At 31.5% G+C, this 24987-nt stretch overlaps 1 protein-coding gene across 24 annotated transcripts in view; it reads right to left on the bottom strand.

Moving 5' to 3' along the window:
• The window catches only part of LOC145296919 (SH3 domain-containing kinase-binding protein 1-like), a 452874-nt gene that overhangs the window by 105768 nt on the left and 322119 nt on the right, over positions 1 to 24987 (bottom strand). For all 24 annotated transcript variants that reach the window (XM_080143107.1, XM_080143091.1, XM_080143089.1 and 21 more), the window contains 2 exons: positions 21457 to 21647; positions 10617 to 10830 (listed from right to left, as the gene is read on the bottom strand). In XM_080143107.1, coding sequence (XP_079999233.1) covers positions 10617 to 10830; positions 21457 to 21647 — 405 coding nt within the window. The remainder of the gene's footprint in view (positions 1 to 10616; positions 10831 to 21456; positions 21648 to 24987) is intronic.

Genomic DNA, 24987 nt, shown 5'->3' on the forward strand with positions numbered 1-24987 from the left:
TTATTGCTAATCGCCTAACGCGCCTTCACCAGGGAATTCCGACGAGGCTGTCTGAGCACTTTTTGCAAGTCAGTGTGCCCCTCCTTGGGAGAGCTGACCTCTGAATCCCACTTTCTGACTTAAGTTCTTGCAGTACGAGAAAACTAAACAACCCATCTACACACACACACATTTCTGTGGAAATATACTTTATTTCCTTATAATACCAATCCTTATTTAAGAAGCTCCATGTAATTACAGAGCAATATAGGTGAATGAATGACAAAAGTTATATTCCAAAGTTCATGATGTTGACCATCTTACAATGTATTTCTTTAATTCAATTGCCACTTATAATTCTTGACAGTATCTGTTTCATAGTACAAAATCAATCACGATTATTATATCAATCAGTGAATCTATGACTTAAGGACAAAATAGATTCACTGACGGATATAATAATTAAATGATTGATTTTGTGCTATGAAACATTGTCAAGAATTGTAAATATCAACGGAATTAAAGGAGTAAATTGTAAGATGGTCAACATCATGAACTTTGGAATATAGACTTTTGTCATTCATTCACCTATATATATATATATATATATATACTAGCAAAAGTACCCATCGTTGACTGGGTTCAAAAACAGCCTACAGAAAATGGACTCTGATTTATGAAAGTATGATAGGTTATGAAAAGGAAGGGTTGTAAATTTGGGTTGAATTTGGGGGTATCAAAACCAAAGCAAAATATCATGAAAGTAAAAATAAAATAGATAAACCCCATAATTTATTATACCATACCTGTTCACACTGAAACACTTATCACAATATTCTGTGGATCTATATTAAAAAAAAACTTGTTAAACTTTGTCACATATTTCCATTCTATGGAGGTCAGGTGCAAACGAACACCCCATAATTTTATTATACCATATTTCTTCAAACAGAAACATAATTATCAAAGTATACTTACACAGATAGATATGAAAAATCTTTATTAAAATTTGTGCCTATTTCCATTCCATGGAGGCCAGGCGCGAACGCAGACCCCACAATTTTATCCCTATTTAAGTTAAAACATACTTATCAAAGTATTCTTATGTATATCAGAAACACTTGTAAACATTTTTTTTTTTAATTTTTAAATTTTTTATTTCCATACTTTGTGGACCAGATGCGAACGCAGACCCCACAATTTTAATGAACCACTGTTCTGCCAGATCAAACATACTCATTCCTGTGTCTCGATATATCTTCTATCATTATATGTAATCAGTTTTTTAAAATAGTCAACCATATAGGAGCCTATTCGTGACCAGACACACACACACAGACATTGAGCTTTATATTATATATATATATATATATATATATGAGTAGTAACATGATACATCTAGACACACTAGGCTCTCGAAATTCATAATAGAATTATTCAAAGACACATGGCATGATAATCAGTGTTGCTTAAAATCAGTTTTAAGTGACAGCTTTTTGAAGATTAAAGTTTCAATGTTTATAACAAGCAATAATAACTAAGAATAACAATTGTTAACAAAGTGTAGTATCTGTTCCGATGTAACACTTAGTTTATTCTGTTCTTGATTAGTGAAAGAGAAATCCTTCTAGATTGAGGAAATTCTTATATTTGGTCAAATTTATAGTACCCCTCCTTTTGGAGGTAGCTAGATTTTTTCTCGACATTAAAAACCGACCTTGTGTTTAGCTTTGCCTTCGCCAGGAGGCAAGTAAATAGGAACACGTGAATTAACACTTCTATCTAGTTAATTGCGGACGAGACAAATAAGAGCAATCTACCTCCATGAATTAAATAAAGAGTTCAGTTCAACATTTTGCATAGGTTTTCTGTGTTTGACAGAAAGATTCCAAAGTTTTAAAATGTATCTAAAGAAGGTCAGAGGTTACATTGGTTGAAACGTTGCGGATGTAACACCTAAGATGAGATTAGTAGTGCGAATAATCTATATATCAATACGATAGCGTGTGTTATTTTCTGTGTTACGCTTACATCAGGGTCGTTTAATTGTAATGTACTTCCATTTCTTGTCATAAATAATTTTACCAACAATTCTTCATAAGTTTTGGTTTTGGTTTCGATTATAACTGATGGCACTCAAGGCATTTATTTTTTTTTATAAATAATTTTATCAAAGATTCTTTATAAATTTGGGTTCTGATTTCGATTATAGCTGAAGGAACTTAAGTTATATATATACACATATACACACATATTTTTTTCGTAAGCTTTTATTTCGGTTTCGATTCAAGCTAATGCACCCAAGTCATATGGATATATATGTATATATATGTGTGTGTGTGTGTGTATATATATTTTAAATTGCAATTTTATAATATATAAAAATCCATAGAACATTAACTCTATAATAATATATACGAAATCTGCAAGAAATAAAATATCATATTTAAGCGTACTTTATGACTGGGCTTTGCCGGGCATTTGTGCTAACTTAGATAAATACTTTTGCAGTTTTAACAAAAAGGCTACAATAATATAAGAGCGTCTCCATTTACACTTAACATCTACAGAATGTCAGCATCAATATATTACATATGAATGAGTTCCCTATGAAATTTTCACAGGTCTTGCTAGTACAAATAATTTCTACATATTAACTTATTAAATCGTAATTTCAGTTTATTGCGAGCAAAAAATGGAATCTGTGTAGGCATTAAAAAGAAAATCGTTTTGTTTTTTTTTGTTAATTATCACATGAGGGATATTCAAGTTAAAATCTATTGAGAAATACACATTTTGTATTGAGAAATAAATGCTTTAAATATGTAAACTATTTAACTAAAGTTATCGAAAATGGCCCAAAAGAGGGGCATTTTTGGATAACTTGTCATTCTTTACATAATGTTTACATATTTAAAATGTGTACTTCTCAATACAAAATGTGTATTTCTCAACAGATTTTAATTCAAATAGATTCCTAATATTAAAATAATTTTTTAATGCTTACACAGAATTTTTTTTTCTCACAATAACCTCACTGTGGTTTAATGTGTTTACATTTTTTTACCATTTTTTATTTTTATCAGATTTTTAATGAAAGTTTTAACTAGACACATCTTCATTCAGGTTATGTTTTTTTTTTATAAATTCACCAAACCGTCCAATCTAAGCCAAATTTATTGATTATGGCTTCTTATTGATTTTTTTTTGTGTGCACACGTTTGTCTTTTCCGGTTGAGTTTAGTAGTCACCTGGAAAAGAGGGCAGTGGAGTGAAAAAAGAGGGAGGTGGGGAGTGATGATGCTATGTTTTATTTTCTTTTATCCATAATCTCCCCCCCCTCCCACCTCCAAAGCTGAATTAATAAAATTATTCACCTCATAAAATTGAGTTTCAATAGAATTTGGTTTTCTTGTTTTATGGCGTATCAACCCTTTTCAGGTTCATACTTCGATTCTTCGGCCTACTGTTCTCATTTTCACAACGTTTCGATCGAAGTAGTCTAAGCTTCTTCAGGTGTATCTTATCAAACTCTGGAACGTTTCTGTTAAGCCGAACACTTTGTTTACTTCACAAGGGTAGTATGCTCTCGTTCTGTCAACCATGACTGAATAGAGGTCCAAAGTAATTCGTAATTGTATTTTTCAGTGACCACATTGAGAATTGAACCGTCAACAGTGCTGTTTTTCAATTTGTCATTGTTCTAAGGGAGGCAACTCTTTTACTAAGAGAAATATTAATATTAAACAGTTCTTCTGCTTGATTGATGTTAGTGTGTTACTTACACCACAACACTCCCCTCCCCTACACTGCCCCCCCCCTCAAATGTAAACAGAATTTATGCGAAATATTAAACGGTCCTTCTGCCTGGTTAATGTCGATGCGTTACGGAAAAACAGTTAAATGGCAGAAGCACCTGCGAAAAACTATAGAAGCTTTCTATAATTGAATACCCCTTTCCAAAAAAAAAACCCCAAAAAAAAAGGACGAAAAACATAAAAGTATGTTTTCGTAAACTGCTTGTAAAAACTTACTGACAGCATAATTAACGTCCAATATTAAAAGATGAAAAAAAAAAAAAAAATGAACGAATCTCTTAGTAAAAGAGAGTTGTCTACCTCAAAATAATCAAATTGTAAGACAGCGCCCCTTCAACCTTCAGGAGAATATCACTTTTACAATTGATTTTTCCTGATATTCTCCTGAAGGTTGAAGGTTCAATTCTCAGTGTGGACAACTGAAAAATACAATTGCGAATTACTTTGGGCCTTTATCCAGTCGTGGCTGATGGAATGAAGGCATTCTACCCCTATGAAGTAAATAAATGATTCCGTTCAAAACTTTTTCGGTTATTTTACATGAAATCGGTCAATTATGGGAAATGTTATGCTTAATATCTTTATGTATTTTTTGCTTTTGTTACTAAAAAAAAAAAAAAAAAAAAAAAATTACCAATTTTCAAGACTAAAAAACACTTGATGATAAAGGTTAAAGAGATGGATTGATTAACAGTTGAATAATGATGAATATTATGAGAAGATTGAAAGTTTATGATGAGCCGCCCCCTTAAGAAATCCAATTTCCCAATTCCCACGACTAACAATTACTATGACATTTTTCTATTGACTACTGTACGCTCATCGACCTTTATCCTTGAGTGGCCTTCAGGACCTTGATAAGTGGTGACTCCTTTATAAAAAATAAAAATTTAATTTAAAAAAAAGAAAAAACAATTCTTTGATTCTAGGCTATAAAAAAATATTTGTAATCGGCGTCTTGTCTAAAACAGTGTTATATTGACATGTAAATTGTTGCCCAGTGAATAATGATGTCTCTGTTTCTTTCACTCTTACTACAACCACTCATTTTTATAAGAGTAGTTATACAAACTATTAAACATGGCAGCATGAAATCATGCTTCAGGAGTTTTATTTTTCTTCCCCAATATATATATATATATATATATATATATCTAATGGTATCGGCCGCACCTGATACCACACTTTTCCAAACTATCCAGTCTTCAGCTTTTCTTCTTCAGTCGTTGAGTTGGTTTGTGTTTTTCAAAAAAACAATATATATATATATATATATATATATATATATATATATATATATATATATATATATATATATATATATATATATATATATACACACACACATTATAACCCAAACACATGTTATAGGGGAATGGAAACAGCTGTTGCAAACACGACTCTTCTCTCTCACGGCCCAGAAAAAAAAAAAGAGAGAGAGAGAAAGCCTTTGACAAAGTCTGGTATAAAGGTATTGTCAAAAAAAAAAAATCAACCTATGAAGTATTATTGGATGGATATCGAATATAATCATATCATATTTTAGCTATGGAGCCTTTATTGAAATGCTCTGCTGAGCTGACCCCCTGTCCTCTCCTAACTCTATAACAAATGCCTTGCTGAATCTTGGTTGATTAATAGCTGAAAATTAAGCTCTGGTAACATTTTCTTTTTTAAAGAACTGATCTGCAAAATATATAATAATGTAGGATGATTCCAATATTCTACCTGATTCTGATACAATTACTGATTCGGTACTAAATTACCGATTTTGATTTTGATTTTGATTCTTTAGAAATCTCTAAATATTTAGCTATAGAGTTGTTATTTTTTTTTTTTTCGATCACCGTAAAAACACACGTTAAATATGCAGATATTTTCTCAAACGTAAAAATACACTAGTGGTGAATGATCTATCGATTTTAGTGTTAACTTGAAACCAATAAATATGTATTATTGTATTATGATCAGCAGCTGTGGAAGATTTTGTTTTATACAAAATCAAATAAAAAACAAAGGAATCGTTTTTGCCATTTTTTCGATACTCCCAAAAGTTCCAATTTCATTGATTCCAGATTATCGTCCGAACACTACACATTTCTATTATTTTAGCGCAAATTCATTCATAGCTTGAAATGGTTTCATTAAAAATCTTTCTTATCTGTTGATAGCTCAAATGATAGGGAATGCGGCTGGAGCATTAAATGTTTTGTTTCGATTCTAGTAATGCTATTTTTGGATCTTTTGAAATCAGTGTATCAAGTACAATATAGAATTGGCTTTGTAATAATAAATACAAAATCTGCATGAATTCAAGTATATTTAAGCATATTTTATGACTGAACGAAAACAAAGACGCGCACCACTAGTTAATCAATACAACAATAGTTTACCACCTTAAAAATGTTAAATTTCTTTCCGACCAACAGTATAGATTTATGCAATTCCATTCTATAGCGGACATCCTAATTGTCACCTCTGAACACATATACCACACAAGCATTAAGGTAGATGAAGTTAAGAAAGTAGCGCTTGATATATCCAACACCATTCATAAGGTCTTGTATGAAGGTCTTCTCGGAAAAAAATAATTCAGACAGTAATATTGGATATAAATATTTAATGCAATCAGATCTTTCTTCGCTAAAAGAAATATTTAGATCATTCCCGATAATATCGTATTGATGTGGTGTATCCAGAGAGGTTGAAACTTGGAGGATTTTTTATTTTATCTGATTTTCATAGATTACCTTCCTGATAGAATTGCGTCCGAGATGGGTATATTTGTTGATGACACTACACTCTTGAGATGTAGGCACATCAAACACACAAGGGTAGAATGAATTGGAATAAATGCATAGAAGATATTGCAAAGTCTGATGCAATGAAAGTTGGCTCTCTTTACTGGGCTAGAAAATTTCTCACACATGCCAGTATCATGGTAAGTGCCCATCTGAGCTCTATCTATGCCCCCCCCCTCGCCAAGCTTTCATGAAAAACACTCGTCTAGCTGAAAACACTATCAATAATTTCCCACACTCTTTATCTGTGCCTAAACCTAAACGTAGATTCCATGAACAAAGCTTCTTTCTTAGAACTACACACCTGTGGAACTGCACACCTGTAGAACTGCACACCTGTGGAACTGCACACCTGTGGAACTGTCTTCTGTTTGCCTGCTTTACAGCTGACTACAATACTTGAAATTTCAAGGTGTAGTTATTGAGAAAAGTGCGAGCAGACAAGGGTGAATTTATAGGTCCCCTCTCCTTTTGTCCGGGGACCAAAAATGAATAAACAAAAAAAGAAATGGTTATCCGTTTATGTGTTATTGTTTGTGACGCAATATCTTAATATGTCGCCTTAACTCTAAATTGATTTCTAACAGAAAATCTTGTTTTCTTTTTTTTTTCTTTTTATTCCTTAACTCAGCTGGTGTGGAATTTTCCATTTTGAACATTATTTCCAAACATGCAAGATCTAGTTTTGTTAAAGAAGCAGAGTTTTAGATTATTTATAAGAGTTTAATATTTCAGTTTAGTCTTAAGGAAAAATTTTTAAACTTTTTGTATCAGCAATTCGTTAACTCAATGTATTCTTTGAAAGTTATGAAAACAAATGCCGTTTGTCAATTTTGGTCATTTTATTGTTTGGATTTTGAGAACAAGTTTTCTAAATAATGATTCAAAGAACTGATCTTGTCCTTGTATACAGCCATCCGCATATATCTGACTTGCCCACCAAGTTTCAGTCATATATGTCCAACAGTCTTCATTGTATTGTAAATCACTGATACATGGAGGGCAGTTTAGTGATCATCTCATCAGTAGGATGTATGAATGAATTTGCCTAGACGTTTTGAGGTATCTCAAAGATAATATGCATCAAAACAATTTCCCAACAATTCTTGAACTAGACGGAACTATCACAACCAAGATCAGAGCAAGAGAGAAGTGTAATTTTGCATCTCATATTCAAAAGTGCTTATAGAACAGCAGTAGAAATAAGGCTGACAATTTGTGTGAAAGATTGTGAATAATTGTATAATTTTATGAGTGATATATATTTTTTAGAGAGAGGATAGTAACGCTACAGTTCACACAATGAGACAACTAATTTACTTATTCCTCATTTTATCTGTTAATATTTATTTTAATATCTACAATTTTGGAAAGAATGAAGCGATTTGAATCTGCTTTTATCTTATGCATAATTTTTTTTTTTTTTTTTTTTTAATTTTTAATGTTATTTCTTATAACCTTACCACTTGAAAAAACTTACAAACTGTCCAGTTAACATTCCATTGGACTACTACCCAGAGAGATTTTTACATCTCCAAAAGAGAAAAACAAAAATGATTAACAAAAAGAAATCGCTTTGAATGCTTGCTCCATATTTTTAAAAGTAAATAAATATTTCTTTTAAAGAAAAAAAAAATAAAAGCGCATATCATTTTGGCTTTCTTAAATTTCAAATTTTAACATTTTGATTTCATAACGATGGTGCTGTCCTATTTCTTATAAAAAATCTTATATTAGCATATAAAAATTTTTTTTCAGTGGCAAAGATGAGGAAATTTTTTTTTTTTTTAAATACATAAAGAAAAATGACTGTACCTATTCAAGGAACAAAAGATCTCAATTATGAAGAACAACTTAGAATTCTTAGGTTTAATCACTTTACTCAAGAGAAAAAAAAGCGTGTGGGGGCTTAATTAAGTCGATCAAAATGATAAATAAGATTTCTAAACATGTAAATTTAAAAAAAAGCACAAATTTTGCAGATTCCGATTAATCGTCCCAACACTAGTATGTATATAAGATTCACTTCTAAACTAATAAATCGATCATTATGAATTTTATATTCTAGGTAACACCTAAAACTATACCCCCCAATAAAAATGGCAACATACAAAAAAAAAATGATAGAAAAAAAGTAAAATGGTTCTACATCAAATTTTAAGTTTTATCATGTAATATAATTTTAACTGGACTTGTGCATAAACACTCAAACATCAACAGTAAACTTATAAACTTATTAATTATAGGAAATTATTCTTATCGAACATGGTGAGTAACATGAAGAAATGTTTTTTTCTAATAAACTTTACTGTTTAAAACTAACCTAGTTTGCTTGACTGCAACTCCTCATCTTCTTTGCAAGCATGACGGAACAAAATATTATCTTCGATCTGTACATACATACATACATACATACATACATACATACATACATACATACATACAGCTACTTTAGGGCATATTTCTCCAATATATATTAGAATTTCAATTTATAAAAAACAATATACAAAATAAAAAATCTGTTTTAAGATTGGTTTAACAAAGATGAAGTTCTATGATGCAACCATTTAGCAATTGCCAGATTTTAAAAAATTCAGAATTAAAGAAAAAATTTTTCATCATTTCTTATGTATTCGCATTTCTCACATCTATATGTCTTGCATATTATTTCTATTATTTACTCGTAATCGAGTTTTTATTTGAATAAAAAAATGCAACAACATAAAATAATAAAGCAAACATTTTGAAAATCCTAATTAAAAAACATTAATTACACAATGCATTTCAATTTCTTCAGAAACAAGTCATCCATTTAAATCTTTTATTAATAATTGAAAAAAAAAATCCCTTGAAATTTGAAATGAATGAGAACTTTACATCTAATCATATCATAAATAAAAAAGATAAAAAAAAAACTTTATTCCTTACAATTAGTTATAATTTTATAACAATATGATTAAATAATATAGCAATAATTAAATTAAATTTTCAAATCATACACTTAAATAAAAAAAATTGGTATAGATAATAAAAAAGGCAAAACAAAAATAAAAGTAAAAAGTCTCCAGAGTTTATATATATTTTTACGCTGAAACAAAGGAGTAATTTATGATCATAAAACAAAAAAAGCTGAAATATGTTTTTACATTTTTAAAGAGAAAAATCTGAAATAAAATCCTGTTAATGTTTGCAAAAATTTTTGTACAAAATTGAATTGTTTCTATAAAAAAAATTTTTTTTATTAGGTACTTGTGCAGAATTTGAACCAGGCATAACTCAAAGCCTGATCAGCTTTGCTAATCACATGACATCAACCGCCGGCGTTCACTGATTAGAAAACAACGCTATTAAAAAAAAAAAATAAATAAATACACTGAAGGAAACATTTAAATATAATAAAATTAACAGAAAAAAAAAAAACCCACTAAAATAAAACATCTTTGTTTCTTTTTTTTATCTGGTGATTTCATTATATTTAAATGTTTTCTTCAATATTTTCCTTGAGTAGCATTGTTACGATTTTTTTTTTTTTTTTTTTTTTACAAAGGAGTCACCACTTATGAAGGCCCAGAGGCCACTCAAGGATAAGGGTTAATGGGTATATCTTAGTCAATAGGATTATAGCATAGTAATTATAAGTAGTGGAAATTTTGTAAATTGGATTACTTAGAGAGACGGTTCATTAAGAAGTTGTTTACATTGGACTTGAAGAAAATCAAATTGTAGTCAGCTGGAAAGCAGGCAAACAGAAGAGAGTTCCACAGGCATGCAGTTCAAAGAAAGAAACTTTAATCAGCAATGCTCGGCAAACGCTGGCAGTTAACGTCATGTTCTGAGCAAAGCCGTGCGGCCAGTTAGTTACATCTGGTTTAAATTTTGCACAAGTACCTTTTATTAAATTAAAACATATTTTTTTTTAAATATATTTTTAAAAAATGTAAAAAAAAATTTTATGCATAAAATTTTTTTTTTTTCTTCTCCAATCCCAAATCAACGTTAATGGTTTGAATCAACTTACCATTACTATCTCGGCCTTTTCTTAAGCCCCCATGTATTCCAGATCCAGTATTTAACACTCCTGTGTCCTTGCTGCCGCTGCCACTCATGCTGATGTTACTGCTGCTACTACTGCTGCTGTGTTTGTTATCACTTTTACTTGGTTCACTGTTACTGCGAGTGGATCTCATGCCAGAGCTGTTGCTCTGAGAGGAGCCAGTCTTCTGTTTGGGGAGCTGCATATTAAAAAAAAAAATAATAATAATCACCAAAAGAGTTCCTCGATGTTGTGCGAATTCTTCAAACAATATGAATTAACTTTTTGTCACACACGAAACTTAACTCATCGTCAACTATGATATACAATTTATAAGAAAATCCTATGGTCAAAACACAACAATGGCTTGATCGACTAACTCTGAAATATCATACCATGTTTATTTATTAGAAATCTTAGTGAAAATAGAAGATGTCATCGATTTATTTTCAGTATATATTTGTTTACGATACAAGTCATAGGTCATTCTTACACTACATTTATTGTAATTTTATTCCGAGATTAAAACAAAAAAATAATTATGTTTATTGTTAAGTTTTATGACAACATTATTTCATGCTGAAATCGTAAAGATTTAACAAAGTTATGGGCCTCATGGTGACCGGATAGACAACCAAGTGAATTCCACTCCTGGAATTTACTGGATCTACTTGCTCCACTTCCCCAAACTAGCCGAAGTACGCCCTCACTCATAGTGTTGTAAATATAGATCAGAGTTCTTCCCTTGCCATAGTAATCAGATTTTAACTTCACTTTCCGACTCCTCATTGCTTTAAGAGAGGGTTGTTCCACTTCACTCTTTGAGAGGTACATAGCGAAGCTCCTGTAGGAAATGTAAGTTGGCGGGATGTTCAGCTTCTTTAGGCACCCTGCCATATTCTCCTTTTTTGAATTCCAGAAGTTCAAGACGATGTAAGATTTCTCTTACACGTTTTTTGCCCTTGGCAGAATGAAAGAGACACAAGGAAAACAACGAAAGGCTCACCTTAAATTCCAAATAATATTTTATTGAAGAGAAAGTAAATGAGTCCGTGGTTGCAAAAGGGTGCACCTCTTTAGCTTCTGCCAAATGGCGGGTAGTTAGCCGTTATACGGTGTTAGGTGTTTTTTCACTGGTGTGAAGATAATGTTCTTGAGATCCAAATATGAAGCACAAACTCCTTCTTGACTGGTCCAATGAAAGTAAGGTCCATTATGGGTGATTCGCCCGATGACGATAAAGGTTCCAATGCTTCAGTTGGAATAAAAGGCCGGACATTCATTCGGCCGAATGATGAAGAAGAATATTATTCAAAGAAATAGGTTGCCTCAGGCACATCAATTCATTCTTTACTTAGAATGAGAATTATGTAGAACTCGGTTCATTATTGAACCCGAGAGCGAAATCCCCATCGGTGTTTCTCTCCACGCCACCACATGGAATCTGAGATTTAATTAAAATTGGCGCCAAAATCTGGCGTGACAAAATGTGTATGTGCATGCAATCTCATTGGCTGAATACAATCGCGAGAGCGGAATAAGACACGCCTTCCTGTTCCCGAAATTTCTAACAATGTAAATAGCAAAGAAGCTAAACATCAAGATAATAGTCCCTGCCTGGGTTCCACAACCCGATGTATGTGGATGTGGGATATATTTAGTTTAATTTAGTTTTTGCAAAGCGAGCACAGAGACGACTAAAATCTTTTGTGAAAGTTAATGTACCTTTGATTTTTGTGAAACTTTAACAATAGGTATTAATAAATACTAGTGGAATCTGCGGAAATTCCACAGTGGCATCTTTCATATGTAATATATTACTACTAGGCATTGTGGACATTCAGTTTGAATGGAGACCCCACAATATTATTGTAGCCCTTTTGTTAAAACTGTAAAAGTATTTATCTAAGCAATCTGGTTAATTTAGTGTCAGAATATATCTGGTTATTACGGTTCATCTCCAATATCCTTATAGGAGTCTGTGACATATTTCCATTGTATGGACACCCGGCGCGAACGGAAACCCCACAATATCATTAAACCATCTTTCGACACAACAAATATTACCCTTGGATTCTAACCAGGAGATCAAGAAGGTATACTTTAGTTTCAGGTACGGCCCAAAAGCAACATAATTTTTTTTATTATATATGTATATATTTTTATTGTTTACATTGCGTGATCGGAAGATTCTATTCATTATTTATTTATTAAAAAGTAGGATAGAATGTGCTAGCATACTACGAACATTAAATTAGTGTATGTATATATTAATTTAATGTTTATAGTATGTCATCTTCTATCCTCCTTTTTAATAAATAGAGTCTCCTGATCGAATGAGTTATAATCTGGAAACTGTGACAGACATGCATACGTTAAAGGTACTATGATATTAATATATAGATTACTCAAATTTCAGTTTCTTTGGAGAATATTGTAAAGTATTTTCACGAGTCGAAATATGGATATAAGTTCCCGTTTGAACATTCAAATATTTGAGATTTTCATTGAATTTGAGCAATATTCAGTTGACATCAATGAAGCAAGATTTCCTGAATTTCAATTTTATCTTAAGATTTCTTAAGCTTAAGCTTCAAATTTTAGATATTTTATAGCATCAAAATCATGTAATTGATTTTGATCAAAAATTTGGAGAGGGATTCTAGACATAAGGTTTAGTAACATTATATATATATATATATATATATATATATTTTTTACACAGGAATCGCCACTTATCAAGGCCCGAAAGCCACTCGAGGATAAGGGTTAATGGATATACATTATTCAATGGAATTATAGCGTAGTAAACATAAGTAGTGGGAATTTTGTAAATTAGTTTACTTAGGGGGACGGTTCATCAAGAACTTGTTTACGTTGGACTTGAAGACAATCAGATTGTAGTCAGCTGGAAAGCAGGCAATCGGAAGAGAGTTCCACAGGCGTGCAGTTCTAAGAAAGAAGCTTTGTTCATGGAATCTATGCTTAAGTTTAGGCACAGATAAAGAGTGTGGGAAATTATTGATAGAGATTTTGGCTAGACATGTTTTTCATGAAAGTTTGGCGAGGGGGGACAATAGATTAAAGCTCAGCTGAGCATTTGCCATGAAAATAACGATAAAGCAGAGACAGGCTCGCAATGTCTCTTCTGTGGAAAAGAGGTTGCAGGGAAGAGAAAAGGGCATCTCCCACTAAGCTACGAAGTCTATTTTGAACTCTGTCACAGCAGGATAAATTGCTTCTAGAAGCTCCTGCCCAGATGTGGCAACAGTACTCCATCATTGGACATAGCTGGCTTTTATATAGGTGGAGAATTGCATCAACAGTGAGATATCTACTGGAGCAGTAGAAAGATCCTACCATTTTTCCAACGACCTTGGCAATGGATTTGATATACGTGTTCCATTTCAGGTCAGGTGGTGCAAAATAGTTTTGCCCAAGAAATTTATTTTTCATCCCAAGACAGATATTCTTCTCAAATTATATATATACTAGCAGGTTGCCCGGCGTTGCCCAATTGTAAAATATGCATAAATATTATATTTTGATTAATGCCCATTTCTTATTTATTATAAACAGAAATACTGTAGGTATTAAATGTAACATTAAATTCCTTTAACCAAAAAATGAAGTAAAAAAAACAAAAAGAAACTGAGACGTGCACGTGAGTATATTTTTTCTAAACTTCTTTTAAGTAAAAAAAATAATTGAGCTGAGATTGAAACCAAAACCTAAAGATAGGGAGTCAAGTATGATAACCATTGGGCCAGCTTGACACGGTATTTACAAACCTTATTCTTAACATAAAGAATCTGTCATGTGAACCATTCATGCATGTGCATTCGTGAAACAGTTGACAAACAGATGAAAATCCAACAACTGCCACATACCAATTTTTCAATTTCGATCCTTTAGCAGCCATTTTTTCTGGATGAAAATTAATGAAAAAGTTTCCCCCATATCTGACTAACCTATATACCACATTCCAAATCTGTAGATCAAAAAATTCGTTGAGTATATAGGTTGAGAAGTGTCTTCACACACATACACACACACATTCTCACTTTTACAGATATATACAGGGTGGTCAAAAAGTCAGGTAACATTTTAAAGAAAAACGATATTAGCAATACACGTATATTTAAGTACCATACATTAAAATATAAGATGAAACAAACATGAAATATGTTTATTTTGTTAATTGTCGTCCATTTCACTCTATCAATCGCTGGAAGCGATTAACCACTGATTGTGTAACACGTGTAATTACCTGACTTTTTGACCACCCTGTAGACATGATGAAAATAATAGAAATAATATTCCGACAAGATAGAGAGATGAAAAAGGAACAAATCAAGCTATATGTGCATCAACGTTTCATCTTTATTGTAAGACTTCTTCCGGATGAATAAATTTTCTTCAGTTTATTCATCCGGAAGAAGTCTTACAATAAAGACGAAACGTTGATGGAAATATAACTTGGTTTGTTCCTTTTTCATCTCTCTCTCTCTCTATATATATATATATATACACACACACAAACACACACTTGGGATAATCATCATAGTTAATTTAATCTCGTTCAACATAAGTTTCTGTGTAGCTTGTTTGCAATAAGTATATTTTGATAACACAACTAAACTTTACCCAAATATTGAGCACTATTGAAGTAAATACTGACACAAAGACAAGATGTTATTAGATTTAAAAAATATAAACAGAGATATATAAGCAAATTTTTATAAAAATTTAATGAAACACTTTCATATTTAACAGTGTTTATATAAACATTGAGATTTCACTTGCTCATACTTGATGACTGAATATTTAGAACCTCCAAATCTCAACTAGATGGTTAAGTTTCAATCCCTACTTGAGGCACTTGTCTAACCACACTCATTATCATCATATCATATGAATCCAAAGATTCTATTGTGAGCATTGGTTTCCCTGATATTTTTCTAGTCAGAATTCTTTCTAGAAAGATATTGATTACTTACGGGAGGGACTACATGAAGGCTGCCAATATCCTAAATGAAAGTGTTTTTTATGGAATGACATGGATTCGAATTTAAAATATTCAGGTCGTCTGTCCAGGTCATTAACCGCTTGACCACTATCACCTTCTTCTAACCATATTGAAAAGCTGTGATACAACAATCATTACCTCCCTCTAACCACATTTAAAACCTGTGATACAGCAACCGTCACCTTTCTCTAACCACACTGAAAAGCTGTGATACAACAATCGTCACCTCCCTCTAAGCAGACTGAAAAGCTGTGATACAGCAAAATAATTTTAGATGACTAAGTTGCAGTTCCTGTCTGCCTGTTCATGAATTTGTAGTGTTCTTTTTGGATTTTTTTTTTCAATCTTAGTCAAATATGCCTTAGAAATATGAAAAGACTTGAAGTTAAAGAAATAAGTTGGTGAATGAACAACCTTACCTGGCTAAACCTTCAAAATGTTTTTATCATAAGTGAACACAAACTTCATAGCCATAAAAAAAATAAAAAGAAATCATTATTCATAGCATAACTATTTTAATCGATGATCAAATGCAACTTCTATGAAAAGCAAACCTGATGTCACCAAATAACAAAATCTCTCATTTCATGTACTTTTTTGTTTTGTTATTTAACCAGTTTGTTTAGTGATTATATATATATATATATATATATATATATATATATATATAATGCCCCAGTTAAAGGCCCACTAGAATACAATTGTGACAAAAAAAAAAAAAAAAAATGACTGGGATTTTCCAAATTTGATATTAATCCATTAAAAAAAAATAAAAAAAGAGAAGATATGGAAGGAGGAAGGAATAGTGGGAGATGGGTAGAAAGGCAGAGGTAGAAGTAGAGGTGTAGTAGGAGGGGAGAAAAGGAGGGAGAGAGAAGAGGGAAAGGAAAAGGAAAAATAGGAGGAAGATAAGTAGGGGAGAATAACAAACAAAATCTCTTCATTTCATGTATATTTTTTTTCAATAAACATTTAACTCTGGTGTTTAGTGATATATATATGTATATATATATATATATATATATATATATATATATATATATATATAAAATAATGCTCCAGTTAAAGGTCCACTAGAATACAACCATGAAAAAAAATGGGATTTTCCAAATTTGATGTTAATCCATAAAAAATAATAAAAAAGATATGGAAGGAGGAAGGAATAGTGGGAGATGGGTAGAAAGGGAGAAGTAGAATTAGGGGTGTAGTAGGAGGGGGGGAAAAGGAGGTTAGAGAAGAGGGAAAGGAAAAGAAGGAAAAGTAGGAGGAAAATAAATAGGGGAGAATAACAAACAAAATCTTTCATTTCATGTAGTTTTTTTTTTTTTATTTGTTTTAGTAGTTTTTTCAATAAAAATTCAACTATAGTGTTTAGTGATATATAAACAAAAAATAATGCTCCAGTTAAAGGTCCACTGGAATACAACCGAGAGAAAAAAAAAAAGAAAAAAAAAAAAGAAAGGCTGGAATTTTTCAAAATTAATGTCAATCCATAAAACATAAGATTAAAAAAAGGAGAAGATATAGAAAGAGGAGAGAGGAAGGACTAGGGGGAGATGGGGAGAGAGTGATAAGTAAAAGACAGAGAAGCAGAGGGTGTAATAGGAAAGGGGAAAGAGAATAGCGAAAGGAAGAGAAGGAGAAGTAGGAGGAAGAATAGGAGAGATACTAGTAGAAGGGAGAGGTGGAGAAAACAAAGTAACCCAAAAGGAATACAAAAAGAGATAAACTGAGAGGAGAGAGAGTCCATTTTGAACATGCAAACAAATGATAAAGACACAAACCGGAGCCAGTGGTGGAGAATGAAAATCACAAAATCCTCTGGGACATGAAAGTACAGACAAACTCATCCAAGCAAGGAGACCAAAATGTGAATAAATTAAGAGGAAAAAAAAACCTACCAAATCGTAGATTTCATCGTCCTAAATAGGTCAAGGGGTAAAAATGAAGGAGACGAAAAAATTAAGAAACGGATTAAAACTAGGTTAAGAAAGAAAAGCCTAAAAGCTTTAAAAATTAATTTTAATTCACAAGGAGAGGACAGAAAAGAAGGGACTAATAATAACGTTGGATCACAGCCACTATTTAAACTAATTTAATTTCATCAAAAAATTCATAAACGTTAATATTCTAATGTTAAAACATTCTCCTTCTAACATCTTCCATAATATAAATCTCACCTATTTGTTTAAATGTATGTATGTATGTATGTATGTATGTATGTATGTATGTATGTATGCCTAAAACTTTCGACAGAGGTGACAGATTTTCACAAGATCAGTATGGTTTTGAAGCTCGACCCTTTCAGACGACAAATATAAAAAATCAGCCAAAAGCATTAATTCCTTCACCCTCAGCTGGCCATTTTTCTACAGGAAGGGGTCGTGTAGGGGTGAGATTTTGTTGCTAAGCAGGTTTGTCGGGATATGTACGTTGAGGGAGCACAAGTGCAATGAATTCATCAGAGTACATTCTATTGAAATACTTGTAAAACCAGAGCACAGAGATGCAACATTGCAGTGATGGGACAGGGGTTGGAGCTTAGTTGACAAAGTGGGACCTATTAGATTGAAGACTCTCTTTTAAGACCGTATCCAAGATAGAGAGACTAGTGGTAGATGCACCAGCCCAGATGCGGAAACTATACTCTATGCATGGACAAATGGTGGTGCATTGAATTTGAGCCATTATATCTTGAGGTGTAATCTTCAAAAGGGAGGGGGGTGAAAGTGGTGCAAAACTTTTGTTGAAACAATTGATTTTATCTATCCTAGGATTTTTTTTTTTTAAAATTCCATTTTCACCCCAAACAAGGCACAATGCCACTTTGATGTAGAGGGTTATTATTGGGGACATAAGTTGCAGGGATACTATGTAGGGAGTTGAGCAGCAAGATCTCTGTTCATATTACACTTGAACTTCTGCATGTCAGTACAGTTGGAAAAGCAGGAACCCAGAAGGGAGTTCAAAAATCTAGCAGTTCTGAGGAAGAAACTATTGGAGTAGAAGGCTTCCTTACATCTAGGTATTAATCTAATATGTGTGTGTGCATATCTAGATATATAAATTCATATTGCTGTCTGTTTGTTCACAATTTGATTAATATATACAAAAGGTCCGTTAGTTCAGTATTTCATTTATTTCTATATATAGTAGCATTATTTAAAAAATATATGATTAAGAGGTCACCTCATTTGTTTATAATATTAAGGAAAATCAATTGTACTAAATAGCTGTATGTTAGTTTAAGTTTCTAGCGAAAGAGTTGTTTTAAGTGTTCTATTTAAGATTGTTATTTCATAAACTCTAAATAACAATTATATTGATAATATATTTAATTAAATCTATTTGGAATTATTACTTCCGACATCGATTTTTTTATGAAATGAGTAGTTATTTCCCCTGATGAGTTGTTTTATACGTTCCGAAGTTTGAAAGATAAAACAAACTCTTCCCAAATAAATTAATTTGGTAATCGCAAGACGTTTCTAGCATGAAAAAATAATTTGGTGTAGACAGAAATATGTTTTGCTTTATTTTTAAATATTCGATACTCTTGCATAATTTGACTCGGATTCACGTGAATTCCCGTCGAGCATGGATCGGGTGAGACCGGCAATCATCGGGCGTTGTAACAGACGCTTTAAAAACAAACAAACCAGAGAAAAAATACAAATGTAAATAATCAAAAATAACAAAAACCTACCTTTAAAGGACTGGAAATATTTGTATTTATTTTATTTTATGTTTTTTTTGTTTTTTGTTTTTTTTTTTTGTTTTTTTGCAAAATATTTATCAACAAAAAGTTTTTTTGTTTTTTTTTTTTTTTCCCCCCCTTCAGGGAAAGATGAAAGTTTTACTTTTTTCACCGTAAATTCTTAGGTATGATCACAAGTTTTTTTGGGTTTTTTTTTCAAGACTTTTTGTTCAGTCAAGTTTTTTTTTTTTTTTTTTTTTTTTTTTTAAATTCTTTGCAATTTTTTTTTTTTTTTGGGGGGGGGGTCCACAGAAATTTTATATATATATATATATTTTTTTTTTTAAAGAAAATACGTAAAAATATGTTTACGAAAAGTGTAAATTGTTAGATGAAAGTACAGGAAAAAATTTAGGTTTTTTTTTTCACGGCTGTTAATTGCCGATGGAAGACCTTTCTCGAGATAAGGATATTTCCTTAGGAATCTTTTACTTCGTTCGACTGTTGAACGACAATCAACAGCAAAGAGAGAGGAGATAGGACAAAGGAAATGTGTAAGTGTGCTCCGATATAATACCGCATTCCCTTCGCATATTTTTAAGGGTAGCCATTTCGAACGCCCATAAATAAATGATTTTTTGTATTGTTAGAATCTCACCTGGTGGAGAGGGTATCACGCACTTCTTTTTTTGGACGATTACATTTACATTTTTTATCTATTCTTTTATTTTTGATATTGTTGTGTGTGTGGGGGGGGGGGGCATCGACGTTACCCACGATGAAAATGATTAATATCGTTAGTATAGTAGGTGTGTTCAAAATGGAACTTTATGTCAACCCGGACAATGCCAGGTACCCATGCTAGTATATATATATATATATATATATATATATGTTATTTTTTTGCGATGCTTTTTGAATTGGTTAAAAGGAAAATTATTTCCGACTCGTATTTAGGTAAAAATGCACCTTCGTATAAATAATTGAATTCATTCAAAAAGTATCACAAACCAAAAACAAATAACATCTAAACAAAAAAAACAAAAAAAAACTCAATACATTCAGTCGTGCGAAATAGCCTAGTGGTAGGGGGTTATGCTTCTTACCATTGGGTCCCAATTTTGAATCTCGCTAGATTCAGCCACTCTAATGAGTCATAGATGATAAAACACGTGTCAGTGGATAATTATATTTTAAATATATATATATATATATATATATATATATATATATATATATATATATCCAGGCTTGAGATATTCAAAAGTAGAAACTAATGAACTCAACGAGGTTGTTAGTTAATGTTCGATAACAAGAGCAAAATATTTTTATTTGAAGGTAAGTAGTTATATTTGGTCGCTACAAACAACTTTTGTCTCTAGCATCAAATGGCTCAGGGTCGCCAGACGAAGTTCCATCCATTGACTGAAACAGGTGGCTGTTTGTAGCAACCAAATGTAACTGTTTACCTTCGAATGAATAATATATATATATATATATATATATATATATATATATATATATATACACACACACACACACATTAGATTGATACCTATCCTAGGATAGCTTTTAATATAATGTGTGTATGCATATATATATATATATATATGTATATATATATATACATACACACACACGCACACACACACACAATCGACAAATCATTTAAAACTGAAGTGTCTAACATTAAATCATTTTGAAATGAAGCAACTTAGTTTTAATAAAGTGTAGATTTTTTTTTCAATTTTTTTTTTAAATAACAGCTAAGAACAAAATGTAGTAGCTGTTCTGATGCTACACTTGGTCTATTCTGTCCTCGGTTGGTGAAAAAGATGTCCTAGTTTTAGGCAATTTTTATTTTTGCTCCGATGCAGAGTGCCCCCTTTCCTCATATTAAAAACCGACCTTCTGTCTAACTTTACCCTCATGGGGTGCCAAGTAAATAGAAACAAAACCATTTCATCTCCGAGCATCCGCATAAACATAAAATCAGTTGAAGAGGTTTTGCTTCAAGTCAATCATCTTTGAAATTGCATCATCATTTTGATGGAGAACATCGTCACGAAAAGTTGAATGATTGCGGGGGCGTTACTCACCTCTTCTTGGAGTGGTATCAACTCGACAAAGTTGTCAGGAAAGACTCCAATCCTTCCATTGATTTCACCTTTCCACCATCCCACATCTTCCAGTTCTTTTTCAATCACGGTGATAATGTCACCTTCTTTCAGACTCAGTTCATCTTCATTCTCTGCGTGATAAGAGAATCGAGCAACGGCCTTCTCGGGACCTGAGAGAAAGAGAGAGTAAAGAGAAATTAGCAATAAATAAACAAATAAATAAAAAATATAAGCACAATTCAATTTGAATCAACATCAAGATTATATATTATTTATTCATGTCTGTATAAATAAATATTAGTATCTATTTAGCTCTATTTAGTATCGAGTACTATTTTATAAACCTGGTGGAAATTCTCTGGATTTTTATCCTACGAATACATTCTAAACCTGGACTTCCTATATATATGTATATATATATTTCTTTCGGGTAGAAAAATATCTAAAAGATTGAAAATAATTGAATTTCAACAACAGTTGTTGATGATATCTATTATGATTGAAATGGTCTGCACATCGTAACAAGATATGACTGTATTTACATAAAGAATTAAAAATATATATATATATATATATATATATATATATATATATATATATAATTATCCACTGACACGTGATTCAGCCACTCTTATGTGTCGTAGACGACGAAACACGTGTCAGTGGACAATTATATTTTAAAAATAAAATAATATATATATGTCACTCCCCATTTAGGGGGTACCAAATTGGTGAAAGGGAAAATTATTCCCAACTCGTATTTAGGTAAAAATGTACTTTCGTATAAATAATTGAATTCGTTCAAAAAGCATCGCTAACAAAAACAAATAAAAACACACACACACATACACATATATATATATATATATATATATATATATATATATATATATATATATAACTACTTAATTTACTCACATAAAATTAATATACGAAAGTATATTAATTTTATGTGAGTAAATTAATGTGAGTAAATTAAGCATACACCAACACATTTCAGAACATTATTGTAGCTGATTTTTTGTTAAAAATACATCTAGCACATCTTCTACTGGATGGTTTTTCATAATTTTTGGAATTATTACTAATTTCACCATGACATAATGTAATAATGTTTTCATCTGAAATGTGTTGGTTTCAAAGATTACCAATGTAAACAAAGAACACTTTTGTTCACCATAAACAGGGTATATTGCCACTGAAGTACAAGGGTCTATTATTATAGGGTCCAGACTTATAGGAGGGGAAACTAAGTGTTTCAATCATAACTCAGCTATGAGATTAGTTGAGGATTCACTGAAGTAAAAGTTAATGTTGTTACAAATAAAAACTTCAAAAAAACTTAAATTCATTTATTTATCACGGACTCATCTTTTAGTTGTTGTTTCACGACGTTTTGGCCAACTCTGGTCTTCGTCAGATAGTAACGGCAATAGGATAGGGATTCCTATCGAACGCCAGAGAAATAGTTGGCCGGAACATCATGAAACAAAAACTAAGAAAGATGAGGATAATAGTCCGCAATAAATAAATAAAAATACTCATTTCAATAATGAATTCCAATTAAAGATTCCTTTTAGCACTTCATTACTCGTCTTTCCTTTGTGATGCATTTCTCCATCTGTATGGTCTTTGGCTTGTGCTGATCATATTAATTTACTTGCATTCTGTCTGTTGTATCCTATAAGATGAAATAAGAAAGATCAGCATCCGTAGGATGCCGACCAGGACACCCCTCCCCGACCCCCAAATGTTGGCCATCAAAGAAGCTCCTGCTGATCATGATGTTCAGATCTTTCTTCTGAGTCCCACAGCTTTTACGTTCGGTTTTAATTTTTTTCATGGTTTTGTTGGTGTGTATGGCAACACCAGGCCCAGGCTTATTTTTATCAGTGATCTTACTATAGTGTTTATCAATTCTGTATGTACAGATAACTGTGCACTATCGTACACATTGTACATGTAAGGTTTAAATAATAATGTTCATCAGGATTTGATTCTATGGCCTATTGTTCAGAAAGCAATCGTTTTCAGACGTATGTTTATAGAAAAGTTTTTCATTATCAACTCATATAGAACATGATCCCAAAGTTATGCTATCGATTTTGCAAAGACATTGTTTAACGATAACAAGTATTTAAAAGAGACACTAACACTTTACCGCAGTTTCATTGTGAATCTGATTGTAAGTAGCGCATTTCTATCCTACACGTTTTTTTTTTTTTTTTTTTTTGTTTTTTTTTAATTTTCTTCCGCTGAAGATTGTAATGCTGAGTATGGGGCAGCCAAACCAGCTGCCAACATTGCCCTTTTTTTTTTTATTGAAACCAACCGAGAGCTCTTTTTAGTATCCTCGTTGTTACCTTAAGTGCAATTGTCTGGATCTTTTACACTTGGTTCACCAGAAATATTAGTTAGGTAGGACTACAAGTGTGTATACATTTAAAGGTGAGCTTCAATGAGCTAAAATAGAATTTTAATATTAAATATCCAACATCTTTTTTTTTTTCTTTTTTAGAACGAAATTTAAAAAAAACAAAAAAACAATTATCATAAAAACAAAATAAAAAAAGCAATGTTATCTACTTAATTGTCATGTTACAATTCGTTGAATAAAACATGTACTTTCAAAATTTCATATTTTATCCTACACGTTTTTTTTTTTTTTTTTTCTTCCTTTGAAGATTGTAATGCATGGTATGGGGCAGCCAAACCAGCTGCCAACATTGCCCCGCTTCTGTATACATTTAAAAGTGAGCTTCAACAAGCCAAAATAGAATTTCAATATTAAATATCCAACATCTTTTTTTTTTTTTTTTGTTACTCATTTTTTTATCTTATTTATTTCTTTTAAGTTAATTATTTACTAGCGGGACCTGTGGAAAATCCACAGGGGACTCATTCATATATAATACATTGATGTTGGCATTCTGTAGATGTTCAGTATAAATTGAGACGCTCTGATATTATTGTAGTTTTTTTTTTTTTTTAACTGCTAGCTTAGATAAATACTAAAGCCCAGTCATAAAGTATGCTTAAATATGATATTTCAATTCTTGCAGATTTTTTATATATTATTATAGAGTTAATGTTCTATTGATTTTTTTTATGTTATAAAGTTGCGATTTCAAAAATAAAAAAAATATATATCCATATGACTTGGGTGCATTAGCTTGAATCGAAACCGAAATAAAAACTTATATATATATATATATATATATATATATATATATATATATATATATATAAACTTGAGTATTTTCAGTCATAAAATAGATGGTTTAAGTGCCATCAGCTATAGTCAAAACCAAAAATTATGAAGAATTTTTGGTAAAATTATTTATGACAAGAAATAGAACATACCAGTTAAACGACTCTGATGTAAGCATAACACACAAAAGAACACACACGCTATCATATTAATATATAGATTATGGCGTTACCGCACAAAATGATTTTTCATTTATAGTTTAAGAATATTCTTAAACTTGTGATTAAGTTTGAAATGTA

Source organism: Euprymna scolopes, chromosome 17, assembly GCF_053919585.1.
Source record: "Euprymna scolopes isolate OS-2025 chromosome 17, ASM5391958v1, whole genome shotgun sequence".
Taxonomy (NCBI): Eukaryota; Metazoa; Mollusca; class Cephalopoda; order Sepiida; family Sepiolidae; genus Euprymna; species Euprymna scolopes.